The following is an 18,010-nucleotide window of genomic DNA, read 5'->3' on the forward strand; positions in this document are numbered from 1 at the left end:
CATTTCAGTCAGTCTACCCCTGGGCAGGTGTGGCTACAATAATTGCCAGTAAGTATGGAGTGAATGAATAATGCAGTGTAAAACTCTCTTCATACATTATTATTATTATAATCAGTCTTTAATCTTTTAATTTTATAAGCACTGATTTTTGACAAGAGATGACTCTAGTGATACTGAGATATTGTTACACAAAATATTCGTAGACGAGTAACAATCACTTTTCAGCTTTTATTTTCAAAAGCAGTCCAAGAAACAAAAAAATAAGCCAGTCAAGTACAACAAATGTCATTTTCAAAAAAGGCATAAAACAAAAGGTGGTAAAGACAGAAGGCCTGATGAAAAGTACACAACAGCAGACATCTATTTGGTGTTGCAGTACCGGCGAATCAAAAGCGGATTCATGGTAGTCATTACACATGGTCAAATCAAAAAAACATGTCATTTTAAAGACAGAGAAGGTTCTAAAGTCAGCTAAGGCACACAGAGCCTCCCCGAGAACAAAATGTAAAAAATAATGTAGTGAAAATGAGAGACGTTTGTGCAACAGTTGCTCAACAATACATTCCAGCAAGAATAACAACAATCTGGCATTAGATTTACTCTGAGGCCGCAAACAGGCATTGTCCAAACACTGAAAGATTAGGTACTTGATCAATATACACCATCCATTTAATTTACTTTTTGTGTCCAATTACTGTGACACTTCAAAAAGCTTTTAATAATTCACCATCTTTTTAAACCACATCTGTATTTACATATACAATACTCTTGAAACAATAATTCATTACAAAATTCTTATGTACATTTTCATCATTGTTAATCATTTTGTTACAAAATAGGACTTTCACTTTAATAATGTACCTTTCAAAAACGTTTGAAATTATGTATTCACTATTAGTCTTATTTATTTTGTATGAGTAAAGTGACACTGTATGTTTCTCACTGTCTCTATCCACAGAAGCAGTGGATTTGAGGGAGGAGGAGAGGCAGCAGTAACCAACACATCTGACACGCACAAGGTGAACTTGACATTAATGAACAGTAATGTCTTTAATGAGGCCTCACTACAGCACTCAATGCTGAACACACCCGAGTGTCACGCGCCACAAGGCTAATGGATGATTTAAACTAAAACTAACACACACCTCATGATGTGTTTGTTACACAGCCCATCCTCGGATTTCACTCGTCCCAAAGGTCCAGATTGTCTTGATGGCTCAACTTCGGCTGTTAACTTTATTGATCTACTTCATTTTAAGTTTGGGCAAGTAGTATTTAGTGTAAGTTGCACATTACTGTCACAATGAAGCACTACCATCACTATCACTCAGACAGACAGTGAAACAGTGTCCAGTGTATGTAATGTTTCCTTCATCTTCTCCGTTTGGTGACGTTGTTAGGTAGCTGACCTTTGACCTCATGGGTCAAAGTTGGACAGAACACAGACTGACACACATGTGCGGCCATAGAAAGTACAGTTTGGGCTGTGGGCCTTTGTAAATAAAGGCGACTTTCTTTACAAAAAATATTTATCATGCTGCCAAGGCAGCGACGCACTTATTTAGTCACTGACTAAACTTATCAATATCCATATAAATTTATAAATAAATACTCATGGACTCTCATTATTCACACAAATTTCAGACTTCTAGAATTATATACAACATCAAGCGTCATTGAAACTGGAAGAAAGATAAAAATGACAGAACAAAATGAGAGTTTAAGGTCAGCTCGAAAGTTTCAAGTTTGAGGCAGTTTTGTAACAGTTTGTTCCTTCGCCCTCTGCCTGTCACAACATGTGGGATTTATTAAAGACAACTACCCTCTGAATGCTAAGTCTCCGAATATGACAAATGTAGCGATTATGACTTGAAACACTAAAAAATACCTACATTAGATTTCCATTACACTCCAAACAGAATTAATTATTCTTGGAAGGCCTCTGTTTTTGCATTTGTCATTTCCATTAAGCACAGCAGCTCTGATCAGGCACTCAACTGAAACACACTGAACTGCTGCACATTGACTGTGATGCACAAACACTTTTAAGTGCTGTGATGCTAAATATGAGTTTAAAATGATTTGAATGCCTCTCTCTTCAGTACGGCACATTACAACATTTAAATATCGTATTTACTTTGTGCTGACAGAACACTAGGAGGCACATTGTACTCAGTACCCCTCCCCATAAACTATGAACTCATAAACTATAAGGCCTTTCGCAGCAGGATTCCACAGCTCAGCAGTGGGGAGCACACAGCCCTGGTCTGGCTCCATTCAGAGGAATATTAAAGGCTGGACATTTTTAAGTTTGATCACAGTAAAACTCAGCCATGAGGAAACAAATAAACACACTGAAAAAGCAACGCCAGCATAATCCCCCACACAACCGTCCCAGGAGCCCTCTGATGCATTACTCCGCTTTACCAACATCCAGACCATAATCCACTTCCTCTGGAGGCAGGAAGTGCAAAGGCCCATCCCTGAACCCTTTGAAATAAATAAACTATAACAATGCTCAGCCTCCTGTCCCACTGGAGGCGTTGCTGCTACCTGATGCGCCCGTCAGCGCGTGGCGGTCCCAGATGGGATTTGGGGTCTGCACTCAGAGAGCTCCAGCGGTTTTTGGGACAGGCCTGCATGACGGGACATGCACTGAGGCCCACTGCGCACACGTCCACAGCCTCCCACATGTCTCCCACCACACTGTCCACCCAGCGCTCTAGCTCCGCCCCTGTCAGAGCTGCATTCCTCTTGGAGCGCTCCACCAGGTCCAGGCTCACCGGGATGTTGAGCACTGGGTTCAGCCCATGGAAGCTCTGCTCCATGTAACTGTTCTTGGCCGGGCCATTGTGCAGCTTCAGGGCGTCGTCTGGACAAACACAAGAGAACAAGTTTGAATGGACACAATTAAAATAGTATATTGACAACAATAAAAAGGAAACTCTCCTTATCTGAATTCTTCCAAAATATACAAGTAAATTATAACATGAGATTTACATTTGTTGTACACAGGGATGGGTGATGAACAAAGATCTGAAGATCTAAAGATATTTTTGGAGTATATACCTAAAACTCAACAGGATGACTCCTCCTCACCCTGATGCGGTTGAAAATTCCTCACTGCAGCACTAGCTGAGACATTTAGCCCACATGTTAGCCCACACATTTCTTTTCATGGGCATGTGACAAGCTGTCAGTCTGAGGAGCTCACTGCCCACTGCCTGTGGCCGGAGCCTCTGCTCCGTGTGCTCAGGACTTTGTGTGAAAAATGGTGCAGAGGTCAGGTCATATCCACTGGCGCAAAATGAAAGAAATAGCTATCATATATTATAGTGGACTGAGATAAAAACTAACATTACAGCATCTTCAGACGTCATGATTGGGTATAAACTTTACCAATGGATGACAAACATAGAACTAACTTTATAATTTTTTTCCTTCATCTTTTTTCAATTATTTTTTGTTTTATTCACTATATGATAATTCACTATACGTGGCTTTCAGACTGTAGAATCTCATGATTTCATACTTCCGACTGGAGGGCAGGAGCCAGTTTTCCCTATTCATTACATGGGATTTTCATAAGAAATATTTGAACCAGATAATTTCTATATGCGACTAGGGTATTGGACTCGCTGTGACACATAAAATATTCACATATTAACAGTGAGAATATTATCAGCACCATCTCCATTAATCATTATAGGGCAATCTATGTCATCTGAGCAAGCAACTGAACAAGTAGTTAAAATTCAGCTTAACTCCAACAGTTCTGATGAGGAAATAATACATCATGACTAAAAGTTCATCAAATCAGTTTAGCATGTGCAGGATCTAGTAAGTAAAGTTACTGTCTACCTCAAGGCATAGCATTCCTTTACCACTCCACTCATTAATTGTTCTTTTAATAGAGTGAAGTAATAGTGATTGCTCTCAGTAATAAAACGGCTCTATATTTAAAGTAATGATCAGTTAAAGGTGGTGAGTGTAGGAGGTAAAGGAGCTGATTTGCATATATGGAGACAAGGATTCATAATTACTTTTCATTAATGCACAATTATCGGAAACTGGTAATCTGTGCAAAAATTGCTTAATGGTTATCCTCATGTTGTGTTATTTTCTTTGAATGTACTTCTGTTGGTATTTTCACAGTTTGAGTCCATGTAGTTAACCTACGAGCTTGCAATGGTGTTCATGATGTTAAAATCATGGTGTTATTACTTTCATGTTTCAAGGATCTGGCATATTTGTATTTGAATTATGGCCCTTCCAATACCATATATCCAAAATGATTACAACATCAGCAGCATTCATATTAATCCAAATATACAACATAAACAAAATCCAAACTCATAAAAGAACTGTAAGAAAATAAGGTTGTCCAAAACATGTTATGCTCAGATACTAATCAATAATAAAACTCAGCATTCGATACTCATTTGAACAAGTATCAATAATATAAACAAATAAAATCACTAAGTTGGCGCTTTCCTGAAAAGTTTCAGAATGGCCTGGTGCCACATCAGACCAATAAGTACATCTTATTTGCTTACATTTACTTTGAAAATAACATTCTATTGTTTGTAGTTATTGTGGCATTAGTATTGTATCAGTATTTCCTTAGTATCAAAATCTAGTTTGAAGCTTTAGTTTTGCAATAATACAGAAGTAAATAAATATTACTTGTAAGACATTTAATGCTTTTAATACGAAAAACAAAACAAAACAAAAAAACAAAAATTGTGCACTAAAATCACTGGTTCTTTTTTATTTTCAGATTGAGGAAACACCAGCTCCTCTCCCTCAGAGATGCAGGTTAAAGATAAACCCGACTCCTCATTTGTTTTTGCTTTTCTCTTTGTCATTAGAAGATTATTTAACAGTGAATGGTGCATTATTCGGCATTAGTGTCACCAACTCTCCAGTGACTTTGACAGCCAACGGGCAGCTTATGGACCGGTGCAATGTCGTGATGGCCGTTATCCACGCTGCCTGATTGATTTAATTGTGTCATTGTTTTCGGATAGCCAAGTATGTGCGGTTGTTTAACACACTGTTTAATATGTATGAGCAGCTCTGTGGGTTATTAAGGTTGACTTGATGACAAACAACATGTCCTCAGAGGCCTGTGGGCTTGATTAGAAAGGACATCTCTGCAGATACAAGGATGTCTGCGTAGTACGTGTGTTTAGACTGCTGCTATTATTGTTTTAGATTGGATAATGGGCAAACAATACAGGTAATTAATTTCAATGAGCCTAGCCAGAGATTTGCCTTTATTTCAGCTAAAGACATTTTAAATAAAAGAACAAGAGCTGTTTTTTTTTAATTGCCTGGGGAAATATCTGCTCTCAACAATGAACTAATTTTCTAATCAATCATTAGACATTATATTACTAATTGTAACTAGATACTCATTTAGACAAGTATTGTAAGGTCGATGATTTCATGGATAGTTCTAGAATAGTTGTTAATAATAATAATAATAATAATAATAATATGAAGAAGAAGAATTGAATTAAAAATTATAATATACCATTGCAAATATAAAATTGATGAAGCTTGGTTTAGAATTCCTCATAACACTGAATTAAAAGCATCACACAAGCCTGAGACATTGTGTTTTCCACTACATAACATTTCTACATAACATTTAATTTCAGTATCCACAAAGTAAAGTAGCACAAACCTGTCTTTGAGCCTAGCTGTTGTTTATTGTCAAACTGATCCTGCCTGGTATGGATTTATTGAGACGTTGGTAACTTCAGCTGACAATACACTGCTGGTTTAAAAGCTTACAAACTCCTCTGTCTTCTGTCACAGCGGCACCAATTTAATAATGCTATAATAATTCAGAAAGCAACCCCTCTCATGTGTGACAACAAAATATGACACAAACCACACAGACTCGAACTTCAGAAATGACAAAAGAGTGGCATGCATTCCTCTGTGACTGAGTGTCCACAAGCAACAAGGAAAACATTACATCCTCTTGTTGTATGGGTTTATTACAGAAGGTCCCTATTGGTTTGCACAGTGCGATGTTCGGTTCATTGTAACATAATGTGTTATTGGAGGTGATGTCATCTTCAGGAAGACTACTGGAGAAGTATCTTTTTTACCCAAACTGCCGTAGCAAGTCCCAGCTACTACAACAAAGTGAAGACCTATTTTATTTTAGGTTACTTTTTGGCATTGGCTCTAATTTATTGTCACTATTCAAATAATATTAACTATAAAATGTTACACTCTCTTTGAGTTGAGTTTAGAAGATGATAGTAATAAGAAATGTTATATTGCTATTAGGGTTGTCAAAAAATCAATACCCAGAAAATACTAAAATGAGCACGGAAACTAGATATTCATCTGAACAAATTACAGAAAAATATCACATAAATTGGACAAAATTATACCTTTCCTGATGATAATAATAGAAACTAAAACGAGGCACCAAGTATTTTGTGTTAAAATTCCATTCTATTGGCCAAAATAAATCAATAGATTTATTGCATTCTTTACTCAGTATAAAAATCAAGTTTGAAATTTTTGTATTATGACTAATTTCAATATGACAGTTTTAGTGAATTTTTGCAGAATTTTTGGTAATATGCCTGATTTGATCTATGTTATAATGCTGTTAATGTTGTTTCATTAAAAACAGTTGTGTTTTGTTTAATTCACATGTGTAACACGCAGACCCTACATATTTACTTCTTAGATGAGGTTTTCTCTCAAACTGATGAAGTTCCACCCTGTGATGTCATATGGTAATACACAAAGTGCTCTACTGTGTTTTTAAACTCCATACACTGTCACTAGAATCATTTGGATGATTTCGGCCCTGGAATTGCCAGTCCTGACTGAGCTAAAGGTAAAACCTAGCTGTTAACTTGAAAACTACTGCTTCATGACATGACAAATATTTTGAGCTTTGGAGATGGACTTATAATAAAAAGACAAACGTGTAAATGAAACAAAACAAAACTCCAGGCATGTTTTTGATGAGGTAACATTTTAGCATGGCTTAAAGCTTACAAGAGTAAATTTTGCATAATATAGGACCTATAACGTTTTCAACGTCCTCCTATCCTCACCTTGTTTTATGGGCTGATGCTTGCTGTAGGCCAGTGGTGCAATGAGGAAACGCAGCTCGGCCACAGGGCTCCAGTGGTGCAGGATCCTGACGCTCCACACCCCGGGACGCAGCGGCTGGTTCAGGGGAGGACGGTAATGTGTGAACTCTGCACTGGCATCGATCAGGATGTCATAGGTGGCGGCAATAACATTAGTCGGGTCTATCCAAACTACCGTCACTGTTACATTTGGGCCTTTGTTCCACTTCTGCATCCCAACCGTTTCATCCATAGGGCCCATCAAACCCCCGAAATTCCTGAACATACGCTCCTTGGCATCCCACTCGGTGCCGACCTGACAGGAAGAGAGTGGGAGAGAGAAAACAGGAAGAACGCAGTGAGTGACAGAATGAGGTAAGTGCAAACATCAAAAGCTGAGTCTGGAAAAGGCTGGGAAATCATTTGACTGCTTAACACAGCCCACAGTGAATAATTAAGCAGTGATTCTGAAGGGAAGACAATTAAGTTAACCAATACACAGGCTTAATTATCTCTGAGAATTATCTACTGTATAGCTTGCATATTTTATGAAACAGTACCATACTCCCCCTCTATCTCTCGTGGATGTTATATAAGTGGGACAATTCTATTTTATTTGCAGAAGCATTTGAGAGATGTTTTAACCTGTTGTATAATGTGTTTGTTAATACAAGGCAAAATGAATAAATCTGCTGGTGCAAGACAAAGCAACTAATGTCATTGATCTAAACACAATCACGATAAAGTGTTGAAAAATACATAATACATTAAAAAACGTGTCATGGTATGAATTATCGGTTTGTTTTTGTTTTTGTAGTGTGTGTTTCCCTCCTATTTGATTGTTGGCCCCGCCCTGGCCTAATTCCCACTGTATTTGAGTTCTGAGTTCTGTCCTGTTCTCTGCTGGTTTCCCATAGTAACTGTCACATAAAAAGTTTAATCACTGCTTTACTTTTCTGGACTATTTCGTAGATTTTATATCATCTGAATTTTGGGTCTTTTCCCCTTGATAACCTAGTCAGTGCACTAATGCTATAGTCGACTTGAGAAATTCTTGGTTGACTAAATGCATGCCCTCCAGTCAATCGTGGCTTGGTGCTGGCAATAGCTTTCAGTGATTTAAGGATCATACTGCACACAAAGAAGTATGGGTAAACATAAGTGAAATGGCAAACTGTACAGCCATTCTTAAAACTCTAGCTAACGTTCTTATTTCTGCTATAGTGCATAAATTCTTATAATCCCAATAAAATAATTACTCAGCTAAGACCTCATCGACTAATTAATCACACTTACAATCTTTACAAATGTTTGGAAACTGTAACTCAGCAGGGGCGATGCTGAACTGAGGCTGAAAGTGATGTAGATGAGTGAAGATTAAAGACAGAGACGGGCCTATGGAGAGGTGTGGCATCCTGACAGTGACTGATGCTCATGCTGCTGGCTGGGTGTGAGTGGCGTGGCTGCTTTAAGAGATGCTCAGTCTTTACAAAGCAGCTGATTAACACAGCTTCACCCTTGTGTAGGATCGATGCCTGACGGGAACTGCCTCTCCATAACATCCTTGGAGAATACAGATTGCCACGTCCTGTATAAATAGCCTGCATAAATGAGACACGTGGAAAAGCGCGTGTGTTTCGTGGCTCTTCGTAAAACACACTTTAATCTCAATTATTGGACCAACCTCTGTTATCTGCGCCCCACGGACCCCGGTGTTTTCTTTTCAAATCGTTAATCAACTCGCTTGTCTTGTGTATAGCTCATTACTTTATCCAAGGCCGCCTCTCTGGCCAGCTAACATCCCTGATTGATTGGCAGCAGTCTTGTTTTAAAGCTGCAAAAATGAAGAGCGTATCGACATAGGGTTCTCAATGTAATCCACTGGGAGCAAGGCAGAGGAAGTTGAGAGAGTATGTTTGCTTTCAGAGGGTAGACGGGGCCCCTGGAGACTGGACTGCCCATAGTTCATTCTGTAACATACATCGGCCAAGAAAACACTAATTATATTCCACTGGTGTCAAGGTTGAGTCGGCAGCGCAAACGTAGGAGCAGAATATTCAGGCCAGACGAGTGGGCAGCCGCCTCCTGCCTCCACCAGCCCGCAGGCTCACATTTAACTCAACAAACCATGATGAATAGTACTCCCTACAATAAATATCATATCATATAAAAGTTAATTTGACAGTCTCTTAAATTATACTGTAATAGCTCAATATATATATATATATATATATATATATATATATATATATATATATATATACACATACACAGTATATAGTGCTTTGTGAGCAAAAATAAGATGAAAAAAACCTCAAACAAGAACTCCCAAAAGTACGACCATGACCTCTGCTAACCAAAATATATATAAAGTGATCACTTTTATATAGTGTTTTTCTATGATCAATTGACTGTCAAACTGTTCGTAGAGACTGGGGCTGAGGCGGGTTAAGTGTCTTGTCCAAGGACAGAACAAGTTGGAGTTGGAATCGCACCGCCAACCTGATCTGACCACTCTAATGCTGTTTACTGCTGACCTTCAAATTGAAGGACATCCACTGTATCAACTGAGCCACAGTCATAATTCATTCATTTTCACTTTCTTTGAGCATCTTTGACCATTTTGCTTTAAACATTGTGGATAATGTATGAGGCCAAATAGTGGACCACCTTTCCTCCAGTATGAAAGTGGGTCAAACTCAGATTAACTTGTGACCCATTTGAGCCTGAGCCTGAAGCTTAGACTGACCTCCACATTCAACCTGTCTCCAGCTGCTTCTACTGCCAATAAGCCAATAAGACCCAGCACCCTCTCACCAGCTTCTAGGACAACTACCCCTTATAGTATTTTGTGATTCATTTCTTCAAGCTATTATATCCCTAAAACTCTTATGTGATATACTCTGACCAGTGGCAGAAAATTGTTGATATAATCAAGATCTTATCATTTGCAACAGGTTATAGGTTAGGTATTTTTAATTGACAGGTTTACAGCCAATAATAACTAAGAGCACAAAATTTGGAGCTGAGTTTAAATTTTTGAGGATGACATTTGATCATTGTTAAATGGCACTGGAGTCAAAATAATTCATTTATGATCATAGTTGATATATATGTCTGCGAAATATGTCTGCCTTGTCTTTGTTTGGGATTGCTTTTCATAAGAAATCACTAAATTGGAAAAGTTGAGCCCACCAAATGCAAGAAAAACAAAAAAAATATATATTTTCATTGCAATATTGCCCAGTCCTAACTTAAGAAGCAATGTAATTAATTACCTGCATTCCAAGCAAAGACAGTCACTTGGTGTTTGTCAATACATTATTTCAGTCACTCAAATCACTCAATAACAGGAAGCAGTTGAGTAGTGGCTACTCATAAAGGGAAATGCCAATAGAAAATATTACAGTACAGTATAGCTATAACTATAAAGAGGTTCTCACAAAACCATCTCCTACACAAGAACAAAGCTAATGGGTCCCATATTAGACATTTTACTGTTGTGCATTTCATTCGAACTCAGTCTCTCTACCTGATTTAATAGACCACATAAAGTGCTCCCATCTTGTTATTGAGCTCTTTCCCAGTGCTTCCCCATGACCCTGTGACCTCTGCTGACCTCTGCCCTCATGAGCATGACACTGGCGCCTTGAGCCTGACACCTCTATTAAACATTACAGGTAAATTTAATCAGGACCGACCCAGCCCATAAACAGCCCTCAAGACTCTATTGGCATTTATTAGTGGCATTTCTGTGTGAGGTAATGACACACAGGTGTTCAATGCAGCACGTAAGGAGCCCCCAAGGACGCCCCCTACGCTATGGAGGACCAGGGAGGAGAGAGTCGTATTTACAATGCAGTGCAAAGGGCACAGAAGAAGTGTGGTTCTGTGTCAAGAAAGAGGTTGGGAAAGCTATAACATACATCTAAATTAAACAATGTCTTGTGAGCTGGCTGTGGCCGAGCATAGCTAAATTATGCCTGACCTTTCTAGTGTCCTTTGGTGTTCACAGTGTAAATACAAGAAGGGTGAATTAAATTACAACAACTCTTTATCCAGAGTTATATAACTGATCTATGCTATGTTAACATGGGGCAGTAAAGGGCAGCTTCACATGGGGACCTTTTTATGCATTAACGGACAACTTCACAAAACACAATAAAGGAATCTCATCTTACAATATGGACTGTAATAATCACACAAAAATGCTGTGTTTCTTATGTCCTTCTTGCTGTGTTTACAGACTATTAATGAAGGCTAAAATGAAGCAACTGTTTCCTGTCAATAACCTAACGCACTTTCCTTTTCCATCACAATTTGTGTATATATTTTGTACCAAGGACGTCGGCATCATTCAGAGACTCATCCGGTACCGAGTAAAAACGGTATCTCTCAATGTCAAGTCTGTCTTGGGGTGCAATACTAATTTTAACAGTGTGAGCTGAAGCTGCTCTCCTCTAATCACTCCATAAAGTCCTTTGCAGGCAGCTGGGAGGCGTCTATTGAAGAGTTTAAACAGACATAAATGTCCTTCTTTATATCTAAAGGAAGACAGGGAACACATTGTTAAGCCAAGCATATGGTTTATCTACCAAACCCCATACTGGCTAAGCATAATGACATATCTGCTAAGTCGACAAAGGGATAAAGCTATTGCTGCTTCTTATTTAAAGTCTTTCAGCTTTAAATGACACATGGACAAAGTGAGTGACAAGCGCTATAGAGCCACCGACAGACTGGCCTTTCTTAGACTGAGCATCCTGATAAAAGCTACAGTTCAAATCACTGGACTGTCACTCAGGGCCCTGACACCAGTGCCGCTATGTTACAGGAAGCGTTTTGCACTTTGTCGTTTGTAAAACCACTTAAAAGGTTCAACTGGGTCACAGCACATGGCGAAAATATAAAAAAAGCAAGAGACCACAAAACAAATTACTTTTTGACATTTCTGCAGATTGTCGAAAAGGTCAATTTGCATTCACATGGTTAATTTTGTCCTTTTTCAACAGACATTTGGCGGCTGTCACATCAGAGGGGGGCTTTGTATCCTAACAGGCGTCATGGTAAACAGAAACACAGATTAACATAACAAGACAATCAGGGGAGGCATGGGAGTGTGAAGGTGAGATGGAGTCCTATTAAGAGACAACAAATAAGCAGCACACGCCGCGTTCGTCCCCATAAACTCCAATGAAGCCAGTCAATTTACATTTTACAGGGCTATTACAGTCTCTCCGTTTAATTGTCTGAAAATGTGCAGCTAGCTATGGGCCTGGACAAGGGCGCTATTGCAATGAATGTAAGGTCAGAATGGCAATGAGTTGTATATTTCACCTCTAATTATAGACTATAGGGCTGTGTTTCTGCTCACACTTTTAATTGAACTAATTTCTTCTGATGGGCAACGCTTGACTGATTGTTTTGCAAGTGACGCCAAGCGGGAGAGAGTTAACTGTAAATGAAAAACAAATGCACAACACAACATGCTGACTCACCTCGGCAAACTGCAACCTGCTGAATGTGCTGCTAGGAGGGAGGGTGATCTTAAAGTTTTTCTTAGGTGCCACCCAGGTCTCCATGGTTTCCAGTTTGCTTGTTGCCAGGTTGGTGGCGTGGTGTCTGACCAGGTAGCCCTGAAACTGGTCCTCCTGGAAGTACAGATGTACCGATACGGGATGTCCCATAGGGAAGTACCTGGCAGCACACACAAGAACAGAACAGAGGAGAAAAAAATCAAGTCATTAGCAAACCTGATCCGTGTTGACCTACCCGCTGTGCTGCTTTTAGGGCCCAGCGGTGTAAGGCGAGTAGCGTATCTTGATTCATCGGGATAACGCTCAGCGAGCCTTGCACATGCTAATGTGCTCAATGCTAATTTATGCTCAGAGTGAAGGTTACGGGGGCTTGTGATTGTGCGACACACTGGACATTAATTCACTGACCTTTTGTAGAATACCAATTTGTCAAAGACATGAGTACACCATACTGATGTGATTTTTGTTACTTATGTTGGTATAAAGTCAGTATTTTGATACTATAGACTAAGTACAAAAGTTATGGGTATCTCTGTTATCTCCTGTCTTATTGGCCTATATAATCCTCTTTCATTGAGCCATTAAACTCTAAAACTGTATTTAACAATGGTTGTGCGCCTGCTAAAGAGAATAATTTGTTCTTCTAGTGACAGATTCCTGTATGTTTGCTCTGCATCTTGAAGCAGTCCAGAATCCCTCTTTGTTTCTCAGCTTGTTCTTCAATATCTACCATGAAGACATAAATATTTGGGTACATGTTAAAGCAAAGTAATGTCTAGCTAGAGGTTATGATTTTACTGTTGAACAAGAAGCGTCCTTCGTCCAAATTACTGCTTTAATTTGGAGCAGTGGCCTGAACATGTGCTGGAGTCCTGAAGCAGAATGGACAGTTAAATGTGATAAATGGCAGGCGGGACCACAAGTGTCGACAAGGAACAGACAATTATGCCGTCGGTGAGGGATTTGTCACACAACTTAGTTACCCAGTTACCTAAACCTCAACATCCTTGGTTCAGTTCTCACTGGGAAGATATGGCGTTTCTGAGTGTGTGTGGGATAATACTTGAAGACGGTGAGGAAGCAAGGTCTCTTTAAAAGTACCCAGGTTGATGCTGATAATCTGTGGCAGAGGTAGTGACAGTGGCAGATGTAAGGAATGTGAACAGCAATGCAACAGGTGAGAGAGAAGTGGAAAAACCCTTCCATGCAGTCTGAATATTTGCTTGAGCTTTGAGTAGTTTTCACTCCAAAAATATATATTTTTTGTCATACAGTATAGGAGTTGCTGCTGTAATTCACCATCCTTTTTCTCTCCTCCCTCCCCCCATACCTCTCCATGTGATCTGTCTCTACACAGTGCCCTCTGCTCCCCGGAGCCTATGGCCTCATCAGTATTCCTCTAAAGGCCCAGGAGTCAACTCGGCCCGGTAAACGCTACTCTGACAAGCAGAACAGCAAATATTTACACCCACAAGGATAGCAGCGAGCAACCTGTCTCCTACTCTCTTTCACAATGCATGCATTTCTTCTAGTTTTGTCTACTATTTTTCTCAGACTGTATTTCCTGTATTGTCTTTAGGCATTAATTTATTGGTTTGCAAGTATATATAAAAATATGTTGGGATGAGCTACTCAACAATCCAAAATAACTCCTGTAAAGGCATTATGATGTAATTTAGATGTAATTACTGGGCCTTTCCACTTCATTTCACTTTCTCCGGCATCACAAGTAACATTAAAAAGACCAAAAACTTGGGCTCTACAAAGTGTGGCACTGCAGGAATGTTTTTTTTTTGTCCTTTCTATTTTGGCTTGAAAGTGTTTGAAAGATTATTTGGGGATTTTCGCTTAGAGTATTTTATTCCAAATTAGGGAGTAACCCATAGACTAATACAGACCACTGAAATTTTGACATCATAAAATTCCCAACCGATTGAGTAAATCCAACTCATTGCTACCCACGTCTGGTCTGAGGCACTGACTTTTCCTACAGACCCACAGTGGCCAGTGTTAAGGTGGTGGGAGAGGAACACTGGGCGTATTCTGCACAGAAGCTCTATTCAACAGACTCCTAGTCTTTCCAATCAAGTCACAGCGGACCCCCTAAAAGCCACCTCCAGGCCTGGCCCCTCACTCCAGTCTCACTCTCTGTCCATCTGGAGCAGGCACATCTAAATTCTACACACGCGCCAAACAAGGGCCCACACACGCCTTATGGGTGTAACAAAAAGATACTTAACTTAAATGTAAAAAGTCTGTTTGTTCTTTACGACTGGGTTTTGGTAATGAGCATTGCAGATCAATAAAGCAGGCCTGCTTTAGTCATGCCACACATCTTGTGTATTTAATTATTAGGCTCATAAAGCAGTGAGTGGCTGGATGAAGTCACAGCGCAGCACTTTTCAGACTTTATTTTTCCTCTTAGTGGAGCCAACTTATTGTCTTCTACTACTTATTTTTTTCTCTTCAAATTAGCCTTCAGTCTCTCACTGACTTTTGGGTATTTGTGTTTTGTGCCAGGCATCTTGGGAATCTTTAGAAATACTATACTCAGTTTTATGTACCTTAAACTTAACCCCTTGAACATCCTAGGTTTAACATTTTTGGATTTTTATGCAAGCAAAATAACATTGTATGTGATGTAATGTAATTAAATGAGAATGACAAATGACACTTTGTAAGAAGTAAGTAAGATCTAACTGTATATCTATCTGAATAAATAATAACAGATACCACATTCAAAGAGCCTTCTAAAAAGATTTTTAGGTTCAACATTTGGAAACACACATAATGCATTTGTACAAGGATAGTTATTATGTTGAGTGTATAATGATGAAAGTGTATAGTTGTAACTTTAGTCTCTTAGGTTTGTGTTTATATATATTGTTTTATGACCGGAGGGTTTACTTTATGACTGTGTACACCTCAGCAATATGTTTTACAACCAGCCACTATGTATATGCAACCTGCAAATAATGTCACTTAAACAATAACATCTCCTGTTTATGCAATAGATGCAATGTGATTTATGCCATAAGATATACTACTAAACGATTAGATTTAAGTATATTTTTAAATTGTTATATATTTTGATCTTTGACTATACATTTTTATTCCTCTACTGTTCTTGTACTTTGCATTGCAGGACTGGAATTCCCTCATTGTGGGACAAATAAAGGCTCTTTATTTTCTCAGATTTCTCTTATAAACTTAAGGCTTTGTGACTCAAAAAAATAAATAAATAAAAGAATTCAGGGCTAGAACACCTTTTAGAGTCCACATTTAGTCAGTATTTTTTGACACACCTTGTTCATTTTTATCCCTGGAAAGGTCAGACTATTAGCCTTGTGTAAAGTATGTATGTATGAAGTCATTATCCCGGGGCTGAAGTGACAGAGAGCCATATCTTGTTTCAAAATGAATAGGGTTGCTCCATGCTGCCTTCTGCTTATTGGAGAAAGCTATTGTGATGAGGCTGCTTTGACATATGATCACGTTACATAGGAGCAAATACAAATGCTTTTCAGAGCGTGTTGACTTCCCTTGCTTACAAAGGTGTGGTCCTCATAATATCAGTGGCTATATGTGGAGCAGGTGTACATTGTCTGAACCTAAAAAAAACATGTTTGCATACAAGAGTGTGTGTTTTTAGAGGACCAACCTGCAGCTGTGGTCATTAGGGCTCCCTTGCAAAGAGGAAGAGGCGCGGGACAGTCCCAGTCTGGAGAAGGAGTGGTAGTAGGTGAGTTGAGTATCTAATAGACTGGCCACTCCATCGGGCTCGTCATAAATGTTCTCCCAGTACGAGTTCAGGGCTGGAGTCCCATGTGGCAGAGGGCCAAACAGGTAAGAGTCCAACTGGTTCACGATCTCCTGGTTCACGCTGGCCTCAAATTTACGGGCGAAGAAGGTGGGGCGGACAGTTTGCTGCAGAAAAAAGGTATATAACAAATAGTTGTGAACAGAAATGAGCAGTGTTTCCACATTGTACTCAAGCTGCATCAGAATACTTTTAGAGATTCGATTATTTATATTTCAAAATGTGGGCTACTCATGGGCTACTTGTGCCAAGAGTCACCTCACTGCTAGTTGTGGGTGAGAGTCCTTTATAAAAATGTCCATAAGTTTCAGTGCATACAAAAATAATTTTGCAACCATTACTGTATCTTGGCTGAAAGAGCAAAAATACACAAATACAAAAGTTTAGAGAGATGAGATGGAGATGGAGGGACATTTAGTGAACAACTGTGAAACAGCACAAAGAAATACATTACCTCACTGGAAATATTTGTAATTATAAATATTTGTAAGGTCTGAAATCAAATATTTTTCTAAGTGATTGGGAAAGTAAAAGAGTGTAAATGGAGGGTGTAGTGAAAGGAAGGACATCAGGCATAAACCTAATCTAAATTAGTGAATTTAATAGCTACAGATGGAAAATCTTACAGTACATCTACTAATATGTATAATCCCTCCCATGAACATCCCTCTGCCAAAGCACGATATGAGAACAGCAGATAGTTAGCAGCAACGTAATTATTCGTCTCATCTGCAAACCAAAATTAAACTTCGTGTTAGTGCGTCTCTATCTTTCCACTGCAAACGTTCAAAGGGAAAATGTGATATTAAGAGCCATTAATACTGGGGTCTGGCGGCCTCGGATGGACTGTTGGAAGCGCCTGTTTTTGTTCAGGTTTTTGGACTTTGCCGATCCCACAAACTCTGAGCGCTGATGCCAGAGACCCGTGGTAATGTGTTGGCACTGACCAGGGCCAGACTGCAGCCAGACAGCGGGCACACTCGCCAGGACAAGAAGCAGTGAGGTCAGCCTGACGCCTCTCACTGTGCTGTGAAAGACGGGGAGACCACCACTGTCCTCGAGCCATTTAGCTAGGGTCAGACTTGTGAAAATGATTTATCAGTAGTCTATTCAGCTTCACTTTGAAATGACAGTGGAACCAAAACAGCAGTGGAGTATGTTTAAAAAAGTATGTTTAAAAAACAAACAAAAAAATCAACACATGAATTAAAATAAAAAAAATTCAAGTTCTGAAAATTAACTGATCTAATAGTAAGTAGGTCAAAATCTAATTATATTGGGGAAAGATTAGAAGGAATAATAATTTCCATAGTCAAACTTAACCATTAAAAGTATTAAAACTAAAAATAACTCCCTACAATAAAGACAGTTTTGACTTTTTAGATGTCCCTTCCCTGAAATGCCAGCAGGTATTACACAACTGTTATCACTGCTAAAAAAAAGCCATTAATGCTCAGTACAGATACTATTAGTTAAGCCGTAGGGGCTTAAGTAGTACCACTACCACTAATAAATAATACCACAGAAGTAATATATTA

General features: G+C 39.0%; 1 protein-coding gene across 1 annotated transcript in view; it reads right to left on the reverse strand.

Moving 5' to 3' along the window:
- Positions 1–214: 214 nt before the first annotated feature.
- xylt1 (xylosyltransferase I) overlaps positions 215–18,010 on the reverse strand; it is a 70,991-nt gene continuing 53,195 nt past the window's right edge. Inside the window, exons 8-11 of the mRNA XM_020941922.2 lie at positions 16,314–16,579; positions 12,614–12,812; positions 7,098–7,431; positions 215–2,872 (exon numbers count right to left, since the gene is read on the reverse strand). Coding sequence (XP_020797581.1) covers positions 2,550–2,872; positions 7,098–7,431; positions 12,614–12,812; positions 16,314–16,579 — 1,122 coding nt within the window. The 3' untranslated portion in view covers positions 215–2,549. The remainder of the gene's footprint in view (positions 2,873–7,097; positions 7,432–12,613; positions 12,813–16,313; positions 16,580–18,010) is intronic.

Source organism: Boleophthalmus pectinirostris, unplaced genomic scaffold (assembly GCF_026225935.1).
Source record: "Boleophthalmus pectinirostris isolate CB_2022bp ecotype Guang Dong unplaced genomic scaffold, ASM2622593v1 HiC_scaffold_22, whole genome shotgun sequence".
NCBI lineage: Eukaryota > Metazoa > Chordata > Actinopteri > Gobiiformes > Gobiidae > Boleophthalmus > Boleophthalmus pectinirostris.